The sequence below is a fragment of the Papilio machaon genome, chromosome 16 (assembly GCF_912999745.1).
Source record: "Papilio machaon chromosome 16, ilPapMach1.1, whole genome shotgun sequence".
NCBI lineage: Eukaryota > Metazoa > Arthropoda > Insecta > Lepidoptera > Papilionidae > Papilio > Papilio machaon.
This window is the reverse complement of record NC_060001.1, coordinates 4,855,701-4,878,984: the sequence shown is the minus strand read 5'-3', so window position 1 is coordinate 4,878,984 and position 23,284 is coordinate 4,855,701. Positions and strand designations below refer to the sequence as shown.

The following is a 23,284-nucleotide window of genomic DNA, read 5'->3' as shown; positions in this document are numbered from 1 at the left end:
GTCCGCGAATATGTCCGCGCGGAATTTTAAAAAATTAGTAGCCTATGTGTTCCAGACTATGTTCTATCAGACTATGTTCTACCAGACTATGTTCTACATCCATGCCAATTTTAATCGAGATCCGTTTTGCCGTTCTGGAGATACCAGACTGTAACAAATATTCATCCATCCATCCATCCATCCATACGTACATACATCCAAACTTTCGCATTAATAATATTAGTAAGCATATTTCGTGAATAGTATGTGTTTGCACTTGTTTGCATTAGTGTTGCTTATAACAAAGATCCAATTTTTTAAATTTTTGTCTCTCCGGAAGTCCGCGTTTATTCCAAATAATCTCAGGAACGTTGCCTGATTTTGCTAGGAAGATAGCCGAAGCATGAGGGCGAAGATATTATAGGCTATTTTATTTTCTGCGCAAAGTTTTGGATAGATTTTGGCGCATAAACGCGGTCTTAACAAAACATCACAATTTTCCTGTTTACAGTTATTGATTTTATATTTATATATTTCAACTCAAAATCGTATTTTTAGCCGACTTCAAAAAGAAGGAGGTTATCAATTCGACTGTTTTTTTTTAAGTAATGCCATCTTTTAAAAACAATACTAACGTCCTAACATAATCAATATGTTAATCGTGACCTAACGCACAAACAAAATCTCTTATTACGTATCAGCGAAACAGATAAACGTGAAAAATTGTAAATTGCAACGTCATCGTTCATCGTTCATCATTCGAAATTAATTCCGGAGTCGCTTTTCCCGGTCGCCGTTTCGTTGCGTTCTTTCTACGATTTACAGCGCGGATTCATATTGCCGTAAAATATCGACGTGTCAAAGATATTAAACATCATGCAATAAGATTTTAACAAACAAAACGCCTGTATCTACGATGTAAATACTCGTTTGTCACCGTAAAATTGTAAATAACTTTACTTTGAAATCTTACTAACCGTTCCGTTTACAATGCAAGAAATCTGCATGAAAGTGGCCTGTTTGTTTCTATAATGGAATCAAAGTGAGCAAATTACTCTTGAAACAAGCGAGTACCCTTAACGCTGCGAACAATAGAGTGAGTAGGTAAGTGGCATCACGAGAAGAGGTTGTCAGAGACTGTGAACTGGCAGCCGAGCCCTAATTAGAAACATGATACTTGACAAGAAAAATTAACCTCTTCCGTACTGTTTATGCAGAACCTGCTTTATAATTGCCCATTACATACATAAAATATAAAGCGAAGCTAGCAGTTAACAATACCAAAAATTATATAAAGAATTCACAGTGTAAATAATCAGATTTCGACTTATTATTTTTTACTTAACAATTTCTTTTTCAAATCAATGAGCAAATAACACGTAATTTCTTGAAAGATATAAATGTGTTCTGTACAATTTAATTATTAATAGTCTCTTTCAATAATTTTTGTTCAAGCAAACGTAAAAAAGTATCAAATTAAAATAGACAAGGTTCCTCCTCCACACATATTGATAATTTAATATAACCGTTGGAAATTTTCCAAGGTAATGTAACATGAAAATAAGCAACAATAGAAACACCTACATAATAGACGGCGCCCTCAGCTACTTAAAGTATTACTTCGCGATTATTTGATACTTAATACGGCAATAACAAACTCTCATTTCATATTGTAGCAAGAAACACGTTGTATTTCTTTGAATACCAAGTCATTATTTTCCCCTTCGCTTTGATACCTTCTTATATATTTTGATATCAAAAATACGGTAGAATTGAGGCAGAAAATAAAACAGGCTTCCACGTGTTTTTTTTTTATATATAAGGCAAACAAGACGAACATCGAGGTGATCAACGACGCCCATGGACATCCGCAACACCAGAGGAAATTACGTAGCAAACGGTCTACTGTTGACTTTTAAGTGGAAATGGTCTCACCATACCTGAAATGAACGTTTATAAAAAACCCGATATAAAGTAACGATATATCGAATGTAAAGGTATAAATACATTTCTAAGCAGGAAGGTAAAATAACTATACATTAAAAACTGCTATTCTTCAGAGGCTTGCACGCTTTTTTTTTTTTATTATTTATTTATCTACTTATTTTCCTTTTCGCCTCCATACCTTCCAATACTTCAGCTATGAAAGATTACGCTCTATTTGAGAGCGAAATAATTGAACAAATTACATCACAAATCGCCTTACCGGAGCGAAATTCTGCAAATTAGATACTTAAAGGATTTTTGATACCCACGCTCAATAAATTCTCCGATGTATTTTAGGAGTTTTTAAAAATATTGAATTATTATTTAAAGATTTCAGACGTTTTTTTAATAAAAAAAACTTGAGAGGTGTCAAGGGACACCCGGATGGAACGAAGTTCCTTTCTATTAATTAGTGAAGGAACCAATGTTTATTCTATGAATAAAAACCTTAAGTCTTCACAAGAAGTACATTTTATTTCTATGAATTTTCGTTATATATTGTCACGTCGTTGCCGTGGTGAAGTAGCGCTCATTCGTCGTTAACATACTATAGCAAAAAGTGTCGTGACAACTTTTCGTAAGAATTTTTTCCGTCTAGCCCCCTTTCACAACGCGCGATAAGGAACTTCGTTCCAATATCAACTAGATACTTGATGCATTACTTCAAAAAATACTGTTAGAGACTGTTTAGTTAAACACGTGCTTTAATAATTTGACCGCCGTAGGTTGATATTATTGACGCGGTTATGTTTCACCATAAATATGTATTACCACAATGCTTTCGGTATAAGTAGTTCTTTATTTATTGGTAAAGATCGCATTACACAAGCCTGCACGTAATAAAGATTATTAATGCGAATGTTTAGATGGATGGGTGGATGGACGGATGTTTGTTTGAAGGTATCTCTGGAACGGCTCAACGAATATTGATGAAATTTGGACATAGTGGAACATAGTCTGGAAGAACACATAGACTACATTAAGTTTTTTTTTAATTCCGTGCGGACGGAGTCGTCGTCAATAACTACGATTTGTCAAAAACCCGCGTCGGTTGCTAGTCACGGTATAAAAGGGATGACGTATGTTTAAAAATGTATTTTAAAAACTGTCTAAGATTTTTATGGTTATGTCCTTGTACTTTATCATATACTAGCTTTTACCCGCGACTCCGTCCACGCGGATTAAAAAAGTAGAAAACGGGGTAAAAATTATCCTATGTCCGTTTCCTGGTTCTAAGCTACCTCCCCATCAATTTTCAGCTAAATCAGTTCGACCGATCTTGAGTTATAAATAGTGTAACTAACACGACTTTCTTTTATATATATAGATGAGCAAATGATCTCACACTATTATGAAGAAAAAAGTTTATGTTACGTAACATTTCTTTGAATATAATTAAATAGAAAAATATTCCCTGAACACAAGCGTCCTTTACGAGTAATAGACAAATAATTAAATTAACCTACCTATCAAATTAAATTAAAAACAAGCGCATAATAATATATAGGAAAATTTCTCATAATATTCTTGTAATACGTATAAGCTCACCGCAATGAGACGGTATGTTAAAAGGCAAAGGAAGGGAACGCAATTTGCTCAAAGAAACGTTTGCGAAGGCGAAGCCTTGCAACCGAACCGACGACAAATAAACCTGGATTTCTAAATTACCCGCCTCCGTTCCGTCCAGGTATACCTTCGTCTACGTATTGCATAAAGAATTAAGTAAATAACTACATTAATTTTCCCTACCACTCTTAAGATCAACCGTAGACGTTTGCTAGCACTACGCTGTTAAATAAATATGTACTTATTTTATATACATAAATAGCGAGTATCATTCAAGCAAAAAATAAGCTGCTCCAGTCTCTATAAATTAATGACTTCTCCACTTAAAAATCTTTAAGATGTATTTACTAAAATAAATAAATGAAAAGATCAGATTAAAATATGTAAGACAAAGCCATTAGATAATAAGGAATATTTTTCGTATCGTCCATTAGCAACATAAAAAATGGCAGAGAATGTTTAAGATTTTGATAATGAAAAACATTTGCAATAAATTCTCTTCGAGGATTCGCATAAAAATACCTCGAACCCCCTTTGTCGAACACTTCATTATCCCTTCGGAATAACCCATCTAACTCTGATATTTAATTATTCAAGTAATGAGGTATATTTTAGAATTTTAAACATAAAAATTCAAGTAATAAATTTTTTAAAATATTTTTTTTAATGCCGCATAAAATTGCGCAACTTCCACACTTCAATTTTTATACAATAAAAGAATTTGACAATAAGCTTATAGTACTTCAATTTAGAAATCATTAGGATATTTAACAGACACACTAACTAAGCTGATAGAATGTCGGTAAAGGAAAACATAGTTATGTAATCTGCATATATATGCGAAGAAATTCAAACATATGTGTGAAGTCAACCAACCCTCACTGGACCAGAGTGATTGACTATTGCATAGCTCCTAGTTGGTTACATATATGAGCTGAAGACGACGAGGCTTAGGCTTACGAAACCTTATCTATTGACATCCCCTTTGGGAAAATAGAAATGACATTACATAAACATTTTAGCTACACACTTTAAAACCTGTCTAGCTTCTATGGCTAGATTAAATCACAATTAAATGCGAAATATTACTTCTGATCTGTCGGAGAATTTAATTTCTTATAGATTGCGCTGTTAATTAAATGTTGAACAAATATATATTGTCAGTAATGATGCGTATAAATTACGTCGAGGTCCGCGATTCGTTTGTCATGAGCCCGCTGCGGTCCTTTTGTACGAACACGCGGGGCATCGATGTGAAAATAAAATCGTTTAATTGAAGCTGTTAAAAGCAGTACCTAATATAAACCTCAACGATAACAAAACAAATGTGGCTACTTTTTTAAACTGCATTTACTATCAACCCAAAAATTTGTTTATTTTGATTATTTGTAATGATCATGAAACTTCTGATAAATGTGTTCTATTGTAACATCCTATTTGACCTTTTATAGACCATGATATAGAAAGGTACATCTTATATATATAAAAGAAAGTCGTGTTAGTTACACTATTTATAACTCAAGAACGGCTGAATCGATTTGATTGAAAATTGGTGGGCAGGTAGTTTAGAACCAGTAAAAGGACATAGGATAATTTTTACCCCGTTTTCTATTTTTTATTCCGCGCGGACGGAGTCGCGGGTAAAAGCTAGTTACTTATAATTTATTCGTTTAGAGTCAATAAGTTTGCATTAAGTAGGTAAACTACATTCGCTGTAAATCAATGCATTGATCACAGAAAAAAATTGCGATCATGTATTAATTTAAACAAAGGAAATACATTTCTACTACAGAATCATAATATTACGCAGATGAGATTAAAGCAAGATCTGATAGCGCCTCTTATCGGAGTTCAATACGATATCGGGACAATTGGTAATCCGGTAAACGGTCTTGGGTCTGTACACAGCTCGCTCAAAGAGGACATATATAAAGCTTTGTGAACTAACGCTCTAGAGTTTATCGGATCACAGGTAATTTATACATATTAATAAAATTGAAGTGTCAATTTAACGAACAATCCATTTTTAAAATGTATGTATGTCTGTATATCTGTCCGCAAGGCCGCTTTTGTTGCGGTTAATCTCCGAAACGGCAGAACCGATTTTGACGGGACTTTGACGGGAAGATAGCGGGCGACCTCTAGTAAGGAATAAAAGCAAACGACTGTACAAAATAGTAAGGTGTGTATCTACGGTGAAACGCACCGTGGAAACACGTTCATCATGGTTTGGCCCTATCATTAATTAACCTATTGGCGTAGCATAAACTGTATTCAAAATAAAAGACTGACTACCTGGGTCTTACCTAAGAAAACTTTCGACTCTAGTAGTATTAAACCTATTTAATTTACTGGTCATTTAAAAAAAATAATTGAACTAAGGTCTAAATTACAACGAACAGCGTAAAAACTAGAGCAAGTGAGGAACTTAATCTGATTGTCAGAATATTTCTCAATATTTCCGGGCAGGGGATGTGTTGTCATAGAGACCGAATGGATCCCATTGAAGAGATTTTCTCTCATCCGATATTGTGAGTTTGAATAGTTCATTCTGCAAAATCGAATATCAGCTGCTTTGAAGTGATATAAAATCGTGTATTTTTACAAAACTTATATACAACATAATCTACTTTAAAAGATATTAATAAACTTAAGAACTGCAAGACTAAATGCTTAGACATTGTAGTCATCGGTAAATACAATAATTTTACAATTAAAAGAACAAATTATATTTATATTATTTACGAAAAAGGAAAACACTTATTATAAAACTGAAAATACTTATCCACTTGAAGCGGTAAGTAGCGGACACGGTGCAAATACGGAAAGAAACAAATTATCTCTACCTGGCTAATTGTCTACGGATCAAAGTGGCAGGGAGGCAGGGCTAGGCAAATCCGACCTGCGTTTTGTTTCACTTTTTTCATTTTTAACAACAAACAGAGGGTGGGAGTAGTGGGTGGGGATAGCCACGGGCGCTATTCGCAATTATTGTTATTACAAAGAGATTGCCGCTGAGCCGGCTCAGAACTGGACAGTTTTTCATAGAAATTTATTTCAACAACCTATATTTTCAAAATAAATCATTTTATGTCTGAGAAAATTAGCTTTATCAATATTTATTTTAACAAACATATTATTTTTAAGTAATGAAATTAACGCTCTAAGTAACTAGATCTGGAAGTTTCTTAAACTGTTAAAGTAATAGTAGTGTTAAAGTATATAGACAGAAATTGTGACATTAACGTCAGTGGATCTAACACGAATATTGTGTGCAACGTTTATTGCGCGTTAAAAATATCATACTAATTTTGTCAAAATTGACGATAGCGATACGAAAGCAGATATTCGTGCTTGGTCCACTACACTATTTACAACAGTACAGATGAATCAAAAGACACACTGAACACGACACACTGTACAGATACTTCGATGTATACCAGTGTACCCTGCATAGTGTCATAGTGTCTAAATATGGAGGCAATATTATATTTTAATACAAGTATTTCAACAGTGTAATAACATGTGAAATTAAGGCTAACGATATAATTTAAAACATATCAAACATGGAAGTAAGTAAACCCAAATGTAATTAAAATATTTTAAAAAAAAACTTACCAATAAAGACGAAGATCTGGTGGTGGGCGTACCGAAGCAGCATTGAAATCGACACCGTCTAAAAAATAACAACGACTTTATGAATACAAACTTTTAGTAAGTAACATAAATATTACGATAATCTCGGTCATTTTACGAATGGTCCAAATAACATATAGTAGAAAAGGCAACATTTAGCGAGGCCCGTCGTAGTTACTTAAATGGATTCAATCTGAACTAAGCGTTTCATTAATGAAATTCAATCGCAGCGAGGCGATGGAGGGAGCAAATGATGTGGCGAAAAGATTGATAGCGGCCTTCGAGAGGAAGGGAACACCCCACCTTTTCGCACATGCCACTCGTACTTTGAGATGCAGTCAGTAGAGTTAAAACAATAAATCGAAACAAAATAGGTATTGAGATTATAAAATAACATTTTCGTAAGATATAAAACATTCCAGCAATCTAAGTGCTCATATTGCATTTTAAAGAACAAAGAAACCCGACAGAACTTAACCCAATGACACTCAAAAATACGAATCTATTCACACTACAAATACGATCTAGCCGTTTAGGTTACAGATTATAACAACGGAATGGACATATGTCCAAAAACACCAAACATTATACACATATACAGGTCGAGTTAAAATAAAACGAGTAAAAAACTTAAATAAAATTATTATATAAAAAAAATATTAAATATAATAATAGGATATATATAGATAAGGATAAAATTTTATAATGGAATTATTCAAGTTTTCCGATAAACCTTCTTCCCTGTGTAATAAACATTCAGTGCAGCGTGTAAGCAGAGAATTATTTTCGTCGATGGACGTCAGGATTATAGGCGAAAAAAGTGTATTGGCAAGCGAACCGTGGTGCAAGCGCGCATCAAGCAATGGGCCGTGTGTAATTCGGCCACCGGGAAACTGTTAGTTTTTACAGTGGCCGTAAAATAAGGCCGGTGGTGCATCGATCGACTACCGCTGTTTATATTAAAAGCTATTGAGGCGCTATTAGATTACTACGAGAGGAGCTATAAAAATATATTGACTCTTTCCGATAACAATCGATCAATCGGATCTTACTGTTTTACATAATAATAATAAGACATTTAATCCGTTCAAAGACAATTGCAACACACAATACAATATTTTTTATTTTATTTATTTATTACATAAAAAGAACAAACTTAGCCTAGGATTACATGTTTCTATTTCTATAGGTACTAACTTAAGGTAGGTATGTAATTTATATTAACAAAACATACATAAAATAAAACAATGATGTAGGCAAATTTGTTACATAGCAAATTATTCAGCTGCCCTCCGTACTAGTATAAAACTGTATTACGGCAGGGCAGTGTTTCTATTACTAAATTATTATTACCCTTTTTTTTTACATAAAATTAGCAACGAATGGACTTGTTTCTAATGATTTGTATTCGCATTGAATGTCTAAGTCAATTATGGTTCACTACATGAATGAGTTTACGAGATTTGACCTACTCGAAACCATCTCTTCTGAAGTTTTTAAATTTTACCCTATGTACTGGTATGTTATAGATCTTGAGATGCTAATACATGAAAGTTATATTCTGAAAAACATATAGATATTTTTCTCGCTTATAGAGGTTTTCTCCCTTATCCAATTCTCACTAATTCAGCTTCGACTGTATAAGTTACCATCTGTTACTTATCCATATTTTTAACAAAAAAAATCAAATATTATTTTATAAAATATTTTACATTTTGTATTTCACAGAGGAAACAAAGCAAATGTAACTGAATACTTCGACATGTCCATTCTTCGAAAACACAAAGCATCGGACTGCGATAAATAATAAAATCCCTTTGTAAAATTTCACAATTTACTTTATGCTTTGACAACGCGATTCATATAAAAAACTGTATATATGATAGGCAATATGTTCGCCGCTTGACAATTGATTAATGCAATTTCTCTACGTCCTGACGTCGGAATATGGGATTAGCATCGCCGGTATCTGGTTTAGTACAAATCTATCAATCGCATCGAATATATTGTTACAATATGTATTAAATAAATACCACGTTAACTGTATAACGAATAAAATTATCAACTGTGAATAATAATTATGCTTACTGTTTGTTCGGAACATCACTATTCCGTGACGTCATCGGTGCGAGTGCACGCGTCGGTAACGCGACCGTTTTGACAAGTCATTACTGCCACGAGTGTAACAAGAAGATGTTCAAATGTTTAAATGTTATATATTACAATAAATCGGCGTAATCAATTGGTGACCCCGACGTGATCTACAATAATATTTCGTATCGACGGGATTCAACGCATATCTCATCTCGACGTGATCAAAATATTCCATCCAAACCGTCTCCGTGCTAATAACGCAACCATCTTGAAGGAAGTTGCCGGCCAAAGGCTGCAGACATATTTCCCAGGGAAGTGCCAGTTTTTTTCCTTTATTAGTATAACATTCCTTTCTACCTCGGTCTGCGTGAATATCGTCGATAATCCGCGAGGAAAAGGTAAATTACTTATATACGTAAAAATTTAAAGTTGTATTTTTTCACTAGTTTCTCGTCAAATTTATTATAAAACTAATTCAAATCGTTTTTGCCGAGTGCATTTCATTATAAGCAACCTAATTCATCCAATAATTGCCACCATATAGATAAATTAATTGCATTCAAAACACTGTCATACAGTTGTAAATACATCTACCTACTTTGTTTAGCTAAATTATATTTCTTGTTAATCGTGATTTCAGAGTTTTCACTCATTAGAATATATTCTAAAACACATTCGCCACATGCCAATTCCAGGTGCAATCCGAGTTTAAGCCGTGAAGCCAGTAATCGCTCAGTGAATTCGACGGCGTACTGCATCAAGCGCCGCGGGCCGACACCGGTAGTGGAACCAGAGTGCTGTCACCGCGCACCATTCATACATTGTAAAGTACTTGCCCATTATTATTTAGTCGACCGTTTCAACGAATAGGGATATTTACAAGTATTATTCTCACTAGGCTGTGATACATTTTTTGAGCTCACACGATGGGTGAATTATCGCAACTTATTAAGCAAAGAGGTAACATCAAGGCTAGGTTAACGTTATTTCAAAAGTATTTAGCGCCTTTGATGGATTCAAAAGAAACTAGTACACTAAGGACAAATGAACTTAGTCTTAGATTAAATAAAATGCGAGATCTGTCATCGAACTTCGAAGAGGTTCAATTACAGATCGAGATGTTGGATGAAGACAGTGACAAACAATTAAAAGAACGCGAAGTGACAGAAAATTTATTCTTCTCTTTAATCGCTCAAGCTCAGTCGCTGCTGGAATTTTTGGAAAAGTCTAACAACACTGAAACTTCATCCAATATTAGCAAGGGTGGTCGTCATTTAAAGCTGCCCCCATTAAAAATCACGCCCTTCAACGGCGATCCAAACAAGTGGCTTACCTTTAGGGATTCGTATTTATCACTCATTCATAACAATGAAGACATCGACGATATTAGTAAATTTCATTACCTTAAATCGTATCTAGAGGGCGCCGCGACTTCAGTTATACAGTCGGTATCCGTATCCTCGAATAATTATTGTATCGCTTGGAACTTACTATGCGAGCGGTATAATAACAAACGACTGTTAGTCAACGAACATCTTAAATGTTTATTTTCAATCGAACCACTGCAGAAAGAAACTGACAGTGGCATTCGGAATTTAATTGACACTCTGTCTAAAAATCTTAGTGCACTTAATTCGTTAGATGAACCCACCGACAAGTGGGACACCATTATTATTTACATGGCGTCCATGAAGTTAGATAGTGTCACGGCTGGCAAGTGGGAGGAGTTTCGGAGCAATAAGGATTCGCCTACATTAGACGAGTTTTATTCTTTCTTACGTCGACAAGCAACAGTTTTGGAAACTACAAATGCCAGGAAGCCATCCATATTTGAGAAACGTCACAGTGTTCCAAAGGTTAAATCATTTACTGTTTCATGCGTAGACTCCCCCCCCAGCAAGCGATGCGGCATCTGCAAACAAGAACATAGATTATACGAATGTAACAAATTCAAATGCTTGCCTGTAGATGAACGCATTGCTAAGACTTCATTACTAAAGTTGTGTACCAATTGTCTGCGCAGTGGTCATCAGTCCTACCAGTGTAGGCTAGGTGGCTGTAGGATCTGCCGGCGAAAACATAACACATTGTTACACAAACCACAAGTACAACAAACGCCCACACAAAGCAACACACAATCCGTTCATACTACGCCATCTACAGCCCACAGTAAAACAAACAGCACCGAAAACTCACCCAATTCTGATCACGACTCCACAGCATCCAGCCCCTCCACCGTCGTGTCCATGACTGCTGCCTCCAACAATCAAGCTCTTCTGTCTACGGCGTTGGTCAAGGTGACGCACAAGGGCAAAACTGTCAAGATGAGGGCGTTGCTAGACTGCGGCAGCCAATCGTCGTTTATCAGCGACAGGGCCCAGCGGAAAATAGGTTCCCACAGAACAAGGGATCATCATCGAAATGTCTCCGGCCTGGGTAACACCATTTTAAATATAACGGAACACTGCACCGTACAGCTACATTCTTTAAATACCACATTTAGCGCGGCTATCAAGTGCTTCGTCATACCTCAAATTACAGACAACTTACCTCATGCAACTGTACATACAAAAGACCTGGGCATTCCTGACAACATCCATTTGGCCGACCCAATGTTTTATCAGCCAGCCGAGATCGATATTCTACTAGGCGCTGACATCTTCTGGGATTTAATCGGTACAGGTAGGATCAGTTTAGGGCCGCAACGACCGGTTCTGCAGGAAACGCACCTAGGCTGGATAGTAGCTGGCCCCATGGGGGGGAAATATTACAACAGTAATAATTCAAAATTAAGTTGTCACTTTTCACGGGATATTAGCAAACAATTAGCCAAGTTCTGGGAACTTGAAGAAATCCCATCAAACAGTAACCACACACAAGACAATCATTGTGAAACATTATTCACCCAAACTACTCATCGAGAGGATGACGGTAGATTTTGTGTTCAAATTCCTCTTAAGGAATCCACAGAAGTTTTGGGCGAATCATACAACATAGCTGAAAAAAGATTCCTACAACTGGAGCGAAACCTAAAGAAAAAACCTGAAGTCCAAGAGCTTTATCGAAACTTCATTCATGAATACGAACGCTTAGGGCACATGACTGAAATTCCAAAACCACCATTCGGCTGCTACCTCCCGCACCATGCAGTCATTAGGGAGTCGAGTGACACCACTAAACTTCGTGTAGTCTTTGACGCCTCTGCCAAAACTACCTCTGGAATATCGTTCAACGACATACAACATGTTGGGCCAGTGGTACAAGATGACTTATTTTCTATTTTATTGCGTTACAGACAGCACAAGTATGTAGTGTCAGCAGATGTGGAGAAAATGTACCGCCAAATTCTGGTGCATCCCAGCCAGCGTGTGCTGCAGCTCATCCTGTGGCGCGACGATCCTTCGCAGCCGCTTAAAATATTCCAGTTGAATACAGTAACCTATGGTACGGCGTCGGCACCATTTCTAAGTACAAGGTGTTTGTTGCAGCTGTCGAAGGAATGCAACGATAAGGTCATATCTCAGTCAATCAAGGAAGACTATTATGTCGACGATTATTTGTCAGGGGCTTCATCGGAGGCTGAGCTGCGCCACAAAATCCAATCAGTAACGTCCACTCTCAATACAGCACGCCTGCCTCTGCGTAAGTTCCGAACCAACGTGCCTTCCATCTTTGATAACGATTCGAATACGTTAATGCCCAAAAATCTAGACCTTTCTTCACAATCAAGCGTGTTGGGCTTGAAGTGGGATCCACCTAAGGACATCCTATGGTTTCCAGTCAGCATACAATTGGATGAAAGGGTAACCAAGCGTACTATCTTGTCCAATTCAGCTAAGTTATTCGACCCACTGGGCCTGCTGGGGCCATGCACAATTATTCCAAAAATACTACTACAGAAATTGTGGCTCACAAAACTCGATTGGGATGATCCAGTAAGTCATGTTGTAAGAAAGGAATGGCTGGCCTTTGTAAACAATTTGAACGCCGTATCGAAAATTGAAATTCCGAGATGCGTCATCATTAGCGAACCGGAAGTCATCGAACTGCACTCCTTTTCAGATGCGTCCCAGACAGCCTATGCTTCTGCAATTTACTTACGATCCATTGATGGCGCAGGTCAGGTCCTTGTCAGGTTACTTTGTGCCAAGACTAAAGTTGCTCCAGTGAAGAGCACTACAATACCTCGTCTCGAGCTTTGTGGTGCCTTGCTTTCAGCACGACTAAGCACCAAGGTGTTGACTGCACTTCGCTGTAAGGTACACAACGTTTTTCACTGGACCGACTCAACAGTGGTTTTGTGCTGGCTATCTTCTCAAGCCAATGACTTAAAGCCGTTTGTGGCAAACCGCGTTGGTGAAGTGCAAGAATTGACTGCGTCAGCCTCCTGGAGGCACGTTCCTGGAACTCAGAATCCAGCAGACTTGGCATCTCGTGGATTGAACCCAAGGTTAATTAAATCATCTACATTGTGGTGGGAAGGGCCACCGTTTTTAAGGAAAAATTCATGTGAATGGCCTCAAATGGGAAACTTCAAGAGCATGCCCAACGAAGAAGTACCTGAAAGAAAATCATATTCCAAATTACACACTACAAATTCATTACTCACTACCAATCATACACACGTACAACCTACACCTGACCTGTCCAGGTTGGTGAATTTTGAAAGACATTCAAAGTTCACTACCCTGCACAGATCCATAGCTTATGTTCTACGTTTCATAAATAATTTGCGTAAGAATCACCCCAAAACTACAGGGCATCTAACTCAGAATGAATTAAAGTCATCCCTACATACATTAATCAAATTACATCAGAAAGAATGTTTCTCAAAAGAAATTAAAATATTAAATTCTAAACAAAACTTACCGTCTAACTCCCACGTGCTATCCCTCAGTCCATTTATTGATGAGAATGGCATATTGTGCGTAGGTGGCCGTATCCAAAATTCCAATGAAACATATGAGAGAAAACATCCTATTCTATTAGACACAAACCATAACTTTACTAAATTGCTATTTACTCACAGGCATAACCAATTGTTACATGGCGGACCTCAACTGTTGCTCAGCGACCTAAGAAACAACTACTGGCCTTTAAGAGGCAGGGTACTAGCCCGGAGCACGGTAAATAATTGTAGATTGTGTAAACTCATGAAAGCTAAAGGTTTTAATCCCATAATGGGAAACCTACCTGCTTCGAGAGTCAGCCCAAGCCTTCCATTCCAGACCAGCGGAGTCGACTTCGCTGGCCCTTTTCTCATAACCGATCGCAAGGGTCGCGGTTGTAAAATAACTAAATGTTATTTATGTTTGTTCATCTGTTTTGCAACCAAGGCGCTGCACCTTGAAGTAGCGAGTGATCTAAGCACAGATGTCTTCATTTTATGTCTAAGACGGTTTATATCGCGTAGAGGTAAGCCACTGGAACTTTATTGCGATAACGGCACGAATTTTGTGGGTGCGAACAATGAAATCACAGCCTTTTTACGGTCAAGTAATGAAAGCATCTCTGGTTTTGCTGCCGATGAAGGAATTAAATTCTGGTTCTCACCGGCTTATTCTCCCCACTTCGGTGGGCTTTGGGAGGCAGGCGTTAAGTCTGCTAAATTTCACGTCACTCGCATATTGGGTGACAAACATTTAACATTTGAGGAGTTATCGACTATATTCACGCAGATTGAGGCAATCCTCAACTCCAGGCCATTAACTCCTCTCTCCTCTGATCCCAATGACCTGAATCCCCTCACTCCTGCGCACTTCCTGATCGGTAGACCACTCACATCGCTGCCTTCAGAAAACCTACTAGATGCAAATCCAAGAAGACTCGACCGATACAGATGGCTCGAAACCATGCGGCAACACTTCTGGGAACGCTGGAGGAACGAGTACCTGAGCGAGTTGCAGCAAAAAACTAAATGGCGAGTCAAGCAGCGGGGACTGCAGGAAGGCGAGTTGGTAGTCATCAAGGAAGCTAACGTCCCACCATTGAAATGGCGAATGGCCCGTGTCCACAAATTATATCCTGGATCAGACGGAATAGCAAGAGTCGCCGATGTCTACACGGCGAAGGGAATAATCCGCAGAGGTGTCCATAACCTCTGCTCCTTGCCCGATTCATCCTCATAAGAAACATCTCGAAGATCCGGAGACTTCGAGGGGGGGGAAGATGTTCGGAACATCACTATTCCGTGACGTCATCGGTGCGAGTGCACGCGTCGGTAACGCGACCGTTTTGACAAGTCATTACTGCCACGAGTGTAACAAGAAGATGTTCAAATGTTTAAATGTTATATATTACAATAAATCGGCGTAATCACTGTTAATAAATAGCTGTTTTCAATTTCTAATCTTACTGATATTATAAATGCGAAAGTTTAAATGGATGGATGGTTGATTATTTGAAGGTATCTACGGAACGGATCTTGATGAAATTTAGCACAGGTATAGAACATAGTCTGAAAGACCACATAGGCTACTTATTGAGTTTTTTTTTTAATTTGACATAGAAAAAGTTGTGTCACAACATTACTAATAGCTGTTTATCCAAGTATTTTGGGAGACAAACATAAGGCGTGTTAGGTAGGTATAGACGTTACGCTCTAAAGGTGGAATTCGGAACCGTAATAAACTTTGAAAGGGCTGTAAAAGAGCAATAACTGTAACTCGGGAAGAGTCCTGATTTTAGTGGCAAGGAGGGACCGCGTCTTTACTTACGTATTAATTGATCTATAACACAATAGCGTATTACACTCACATGTGAGGTAACACTATTACAAATAATATAAATCCGAAATTTTGAATTTATATACGAGTATGAATGTTTGTTTTCGTGCAAATCCAGAACAGCTAATCGCATCCTAATTAAATTTGTTACACAAATAACTTTCAATCTAGTATTAAGTATAATAATAAAACAAGAAGCAAACATTACATAAAAACATTTTTTTAATTTACCAAATTTTTTATTTATTAACTTTTAGCAGAAGGTTTTATTTGGAAAGGACGCCATCTATTGAATCACCATAATAACAAAGCCACTTACAACAGCTGTTAAGAGAAAGTAAAGACAACTTTTATCGACAGATGGCAGGCTTACAAAAAACAATTTTCATGTCACCCATACTTGTAGAAAGTAAGCCTAGCAAGAATATTTGCGACAAACATTTTCTAAGCGTCACCAACAATTAAGTCAGAATTAGTATGAAATTTTTGGTGTACTTTACGCCCGATAAATTTGGGGCACTGCACGAAACTTGTTGATGACGATTTGATAAGGATACGATGGCGCTTGTCACAAACATTCGTGATTAACGCACTGGACAGACAAGTTTGTTGGACTATACAAATAAATCAGCAATATTCATAATTATATTCCTAAAATGTAAAACCAATTGAATTATAACAATTGTATTCAACGATCAAATAAACCAATACATAGAGATGTTAAGATATTTAGAGTGCTCTTAATCAATCTTAATCAATTACACTTTAATTAATTCGTCATTATCTCTCGTCACATAATCTAGACTGCGGAGTCAAAATAAATGGACGGAATATTAACAACCTTCGATAGCTGATGACACAGTGCCGATAGCATCATCATTACAAGATCTCCAAAAGATTGTTGACCGGGTTAACCTTTGCAGCGAGAAAGCGGGTCTAAAAATGAACGTTAGGAAAACGAAGCTCATGGTTATATCAAGGAAAGAAGTTAATGACGACTGCATAACAGTGGCCGGCCAAAAGTTGGAGATGGTTCGTAAATATAAATACTTTGGTACGCAGCTAAATGAAAACTGGGAAAGCGACCAGGAAATCAAGACACGTATCGAAGTAGTACGTAATGCATTCCAAAAAATGCACAAAATTTTTTGCCCCAGTGTCCTTGGAATACATTTGCGTGTCCGCCTTCTAAAATGTTACATCTGGCCCATCCTTCTATACGGACAATAAAAGAAGATCTCAGGAAACGTATAGAAGCGTTCGAGATGTGGGCATATAGACGCATATTGGCCATAAGTTGGACTCAAAGAGTGACAAACGAGGAGGTTCTGCGACGAGTCCACCAAAAAAGGGAACTTTCGCAGACTGTCAAGATGAGAAAATCTCGGACACGTGCTCAGGCACGACAGATATGATCTCCTCCAACTCATCCTGATGGGAAAAGTTACCGGCAAAAGGAGTGTTGGCCGTCCGAAGAAATCGTGGTTGTGCAACATCAGAGAGTGGACTAGAATTGCGAGTGTCGCCCAACTGTTTCGCCTCGCAAGGGATAAACACAAATATGGAGAACTGACCGCCAACCTTCGCTAGTCGGAGAGGCACCTCAAGAAGAAGATTATCTCACTGTACGTCCCCACAGAGGGGCTCGAACACTACCCCTGAGCCATCGAAGCTGTTAATTGACTACTAAGCATTATTATTCTACACTATTCTATTAATTCTACCCACCATTCTATTTTCATTAAAAATTTAGACTAAATAATACCAAAATAAGCCCTATTTTAACATTTTTCTTACTTTATCCAAGCTTACTTACTTTACTTTAAGCTTTACTTTGCTTATCGCGTATTTACAACCACATTATTTACACAAAATGCCATAAATAATAATAGTAAAGCTACATGGGAATATAATAGTCCGGGAGCCAGTGACAGATTTTCATGACCAAGTCCCTCCCAATCGAAACTTCGTAAAATGCATAAGGGACTGATACTATGAATACTCGCGACCGTCGGCTGCGACTCCGTGGGTGAGTTTATAAGTTTCAGTAGGTTATAGATGCTGTTGCGTTACACCTTTCAAGGTACCAGCTGATATATACGACTAATTCATTTTTACTATTATGACGATTGAGAAAGCCGACCCCACCACCATGTGGGATGTAAGCTAGGCAGAGAGAGAGAGAGTTTGCGCAACTCACTGCTACATAATTGATTATTTTGTAAGAAGAGGCGGAGTTTACCTCGGAACAAGGTAATTTTTCTATAAATTTAACACTACAAAGGGACTTGACTGTACGTAGCAGCTAACCATGACCAGCGATAAAATTTAAATCTGTACATAATAATAAATAATTCATATTTCTTTGGACATGATGTATTTTCGTTTCGTATAAAAATCACTTTTTTTAATTTATGTCTGTCTATATGTCTGTCCGCAAGGCCGCGTTTGTTCCGGATAATCTCAGGAACGACTGGACTGATTTTGACAGGACTTGGACGGAAAGTTAGCTAATGAACGCAAGCATTTTATTGGCTACTTTTATTTATTTTACGCTGACGAAGTCGCGGGCGACCGCTAGTGTAATCATGACAATACTTACAAAGACTAGCATAATGAAGAAGGCTGCGATGTATGAGGTGCGTGACGTCAGCATTGAGACAAAGCGATAGTGCTCTCCAGTTATCACGTTCCTGTAACAAATACACGTTTAAGGTGAATTTCCACTGTTGTTACACATGTATTTAATACTAGCTGTGCCCGCGACTTCGTCCGCGTGAAATACTATCTTCGGGGAGCATTTTTTGAGGCTAATTATTTTACTTAACCTACGTACTATGCTTTGATGTATGGATGTAGAAGAATATACAGAGAGGTTTGCCAGGACCGCGCCAAATTTAGGCACTGGGTCTCTGCCTACCCCTCTGGGTTACGGGCGTGAATTTTGTTGTTGTTGTGGTATTTTAATTAAAGTTATAAAAAATTACAACAAAACATTTTAAACTTACAAAATATGCACATAATGACATGACGAAGTATCGTACAAAATTCCACCCCCCCCCCTTTCAACCCCTTACAACCCCTTTTTTGCGTTAAAATGTAGACTTCCTCAGGCTCTAAACTATATGTGTACCAAATTTTATTTAAATCGGTTCAGTAGTTTCGGCGTGAAAGCAAGACAGACAGACAGAGTAACTTTCGCATTTATAATATTAAATGGTAAGGATGTAAGGATTGCCATCCCTCTCATTCGTGTTGAAGAAACAGAGATAAATATAATACTCATATATTACGATAGTTCAAATTCAAGGTTATAAAATGCATTTAAAAATTGTACTTCTAATTATATTTGCAAATACGTCATTGCTAAAGGTCGTTATTATGAATAAATTAAGTAATTTTTGGATTTATTTTTTGCTTTTAATACAGAATAATTTTTATTATCATTCTGTTGAAAACTATCTTACTGATATAAATGCGAATGTTTAGATGGATGGATGGATGGATGGATGTTTGAAGGTATCTCCGGAACGGCTCAAAATATATTGATGAAATTTGACACAGATATAGAACGTAGTCTGGGAGAACACATATACTACTTTTTTTTTTATAATTTTGCGCCGACGGAGTCGCGGACGACAGATAGTTAAAATATAAAATTTATTTGATACCAAATGGTATTAGTATAGGTTTAGTAGAATTTCTTACCTTAAATAACCTTTGTTATCCTCTTGTTCAGCCAATGTCTTTATTGAAGCCATGAGAAGGTCATCATATCCTAAGAACTCATCGAGAACGAACCGTGAGAAGGAATCCCCGAAACAAGCGTCTTTTTGAGGATCCAATGTAACTATTTTTACAGGAATCTTGAAATGCAAACGAGCACTGGGCGTAAGTCTTAGAAAACCATATTCTAATGAATACTCGAGGATGTAATCTTCATCTGAAAGTTAAAATATACATATATAAATAAACTATCAAGTTCATATAAATGAATGATGGTATGTCTTATATAGTGTTAAGTGACTTTTTACCCACTTAAAGTTGTTGGTATACATTTTGTAGCAGATATGTACATTAAAATAAGTGATATAAAAGCCTCCAGCATATTTATTGTACCCAAAAAAGCCTGTTAGTTATACGCAAATTCACTATTGCTACCTATGCAAATGGAATATGGCTGAACTTCATTTTATATATGTATTTATTAAAAAAAACTTACCTCTTGAAGTGTCATTAGCGGCTGCCACATCAAGAGATTCCTGGAAAAGAAACAATGAAAACTATTAAAATTAAATGTCACAAATTATTACTTTTACCTACAGCTCTATCTATTAAAATTAAATGTCACAATGTGTCAAATAACTTGAAAAAAACACAAGGACATGAAGACTAGACTATAATATAACTTCCACAATATACATACTTCAGATATTTTTGAATCTCCTTCCAACTCGTCTACAAGTCCCATAAGTCCTTGCCATATTGATGTTGTTGGTTCCACATCTACTACGGGCATTATCGTTGTATTAAGATCAGGCTCTGGATTATCAGGCAATGTGTCCTTGCTTTCAACGAAATATGCAGTCTCCATGATTTGATCTTGTGGAACTTCGTCTACATTCTCATCAAGGACTCGGGTGATGTTCCCATAATCAGTTCCATCGCGAAGATATCCATCTTCCTTTATATCTTCATTAGACGACGATTCTATATTGATGAATCTGTAAATATGGTAATAAATATATATATTTATTAACAATCGCTGATTTATATATTATAAGTACCATATATAATGAAATTCCAAAAGCATTTTATAAAAATAATCTAACAGCGTAATAACGACTTAAAATCTACTTATAAATAGTCCTCACAATAATATAAATTCAAACAGCTCGTAAATAAACTAAATGTCAGACATTACGCAATGATGGTAGGAAAGAGACCTCCTAGTGCAGCAGTGCATGCTTCCTTATAAAGCCTTTTGTGAGACTACCTCCACAGTACTTCCGTTCCTAACATAATATTATTCCAAAACAACATGGACGGCACTGTCCTATCTTATCATTTAACAAACTCACTAAAATAACTGATTAATGATAATAATTAATTTAAATGAATGAATATTTTGTAGATATTAAACCGTATGGCATACATCTTCTCAAAAATCACAACACATACTAGAGTTGTTGTATTGGGCATTGCCTAACGAAGATTTTGTAAGAGCAACTTACTTTTAAGTAAACCACTTCAGTGTCATATACTTAAGCAGTTTTAGCAAGAGTTTACTTAATTTTAATTAATAAGTATGTGCCCATTATTGTGGCAATATCTAAATAAGAGTTATAAGAGTCAATGACCTTGGTTTTATGTTTTTTTTTTTCAAGTTTTACTTAAATATACTTGTTTTTTATTAATGCCTTTTTATCAGCATTAGTTTAGTTTACTTTGCAAATAGTAAAAAATCTTAGGTAATCTTAAGTAAAAAATCAAGGTCAAATCTTAATATACATTACATAGATTTTTTAAATGCAGATAGCAAACTTATCACAGTGATTTTTTTTAATAGACAGATAAAATTAATAAAAAAACATTATAACAAGATAAAGTTCAATAATAAAGTTATGCAGTCAATCAACTCCTATTAACCTCTGAATATCAGTCAACCCTACAAGACTTAGGACACTTGTAAGAAAGACTCTTGTCATTAATAAATTTATTGTCATCCACATACATACTTATAACACTTTTTAATACTAATCATGACATTCAAAGTCCAAATGTATATTATCTATATTATTCAGCATTTTTTCTTTTTTGCCGAGTTAAAATATATGTGTAATGTACAACAGTTAGACTTTTGAAGATAAAAACAAATAGGTCAGAATTAAAACATTAATATCTGTTATATTTTAGTCTAATCCTCAAATAGGTCAAATTTATTAACTAAATTCTCTGTTGACATAGTAGAAATGAAACTTTTGACTGATGTTAAATTTACATGTACAAACAATAAATTTTGTAAATTATTATTACTTTACAACTCAGTTTTACAATATTTACATAAAACACCAATGACAATACACCTCCACTGGAACTGCTAATAAACTGCTAAGTTAAGTCTTTTGTCTCACTTAATCTATGTCGCCATGATTTTTATGTATAAAAGTGAACTTACCAAGCGAATTGGTGGATAAACGCAAATGTTTAGATGGATGGATGGATGTTAATTTAAAGGTATCTCCGGAATGGCTCAACAGATCTTGATGAAATTTGTCTTAGATATAGAATAGAAGTCTGGAAGAACACATAGACTACTTATAAAGATTTTTAAATTCTGCGTGGACGGCGTTACGGGCAAAAGTAATAATAAAATCTACTCACCCTTCGGTAGCTAAAATTCCAAGCATAGAATTGAATTCTTCCTTGTCCCTTTTCAATTTTCTTTCCTTTGCATAGCTCTGTTCAATAGTATAATCATGCGCAGGATTTTTCAATATTTCCACACGAAGGATGCCATGTCGTGGCCAAGAATCCTTCACATGATTCAGGCAAGTTGTTGGTGTTCTTGAGAATGCTATATGAATATATGCAAGAACAAAAAATGCAACAAGAGCTTTTAACAGCACAAGGAATTCAAAAAATCTTCTAACAGGCCTTGGAAATGTTCTCGCATATGCAACTGCAAATTTGAAGAACAAGGCATGAAATAGCCTCTCTCTGACGTTGAAAAGCGGGTTTTGATTGTTGTTTCGGTTATTACGATTCATCATTTGATTTACCAATGGACCTCCGGGTAAAATATTATTTTCAGGATTAACGCCAGGTGGAAAATTATTCATTGCGTTAGGCCGACCAGCGTTACTCATTTCTGTGCAAATTGCACAGGTATGAAAAACTTCTTAAGGATTTCCTCTGTTTAATGTTAAGATATCCACATTTTACAAAAGACCTGGAAAAAAAGTATTATGAAAGCTAATGATTTGAAAACTTATCTTAGACGCATAACGTCAAATTTTATATTTTAGTTTAAAATTATTAGTTTTCGGAGATCGATATGTCTAAATCGATCTGAATTTGGCAATGACCCTAAATTACAAAATCATGGCGCATTTGAGTACTGGCTCGAACAGAATTCATTAACGCGCAATAATAAATACTGTACAAATTGTAATGAAGGGAACAGCTATGCAGATGATCATGAAATTACCTACAAAAGTAAAAGTTATCAACAATCAAAATAGTACCTAAATGTCAAACACACTATCACAACACAATTATATAAGACTTTCAAAATG

The 23,284-nt window shown here is 36.2% G+C and overlaps 2 protein-coding genes across 2 annotated transcripts in view; one reads left to right on the top strand and one right to left on the bottom strand.

Annotated features, from left to right (window-relative positions):
• LOC106711189 (membralin) overlaps window positions 1-22,934 on the bottom strand; it is an 84,711-nt gene extending 61,777 nt beyond the window's left edge. The window contains exons 1-6 of the mRNA XM_045681585.1: window positions 22,371-22,934; window positions 20,413-20,710; window positions 20,209-20,248; window positions 19,695-19,929; window positions 18,589-18,679; window positions 7,150-7,207 (exon numbers count right to left, since the gene is read on the bottom strand). Of these exons, the coding sequence (XP_045537541.1) occupies window positions 7,150-7,207; window positions 18,589-18,679; window positions 19,695-19,929; window positions 20,209-20,248; window positions 20,413-20,710; window positions 22,371-22,855 (1,207 nt within the window). The 5' untranslated portion in view covers window positions 22,856-22,934. The remainder of the gene's footprint in view (window positions 1-7,149; window positions 7,208-18,588; window positions 18,680-19,694; window positions 19,930-20,208; window positions 20,249-20,412; window positions 20,711-22,370) is intronic.
• On the top strand, window positions 9,265-15,574 carry LOC106711740. Its single transcript, XM_045681584.1, has 3 exons — window positions 9,265-9,659; window positions 9,957-10,084; window positions 11,482-15,574. The coding sequence occupies exon 3, from the start codon at window positions 11,508-11,510 to the stop codon at window positions 15,387-15,389; it is 3,882 nt and encodes a 1,293-aa protein (XP_045537540.1). The 5' UTR covers window positions 9,265-9,659; window positions 9,957-10,084; window positions 11,482-11,507; the 3' UTR covers window positions 15,390-15,574.
• Window positions 22,935-23,284: the final 350 nt, after the last annotated feature.

Excerpts from the sequence above, each read along its gene's own strand:
- LOC106711740 (XM_045681584.1), top strand. The coding sequence starts at position 11,508 with ATGACTGCTGCCTCCAACAATCAAGCTCTTCTGTCTACGGCGTTGGTC.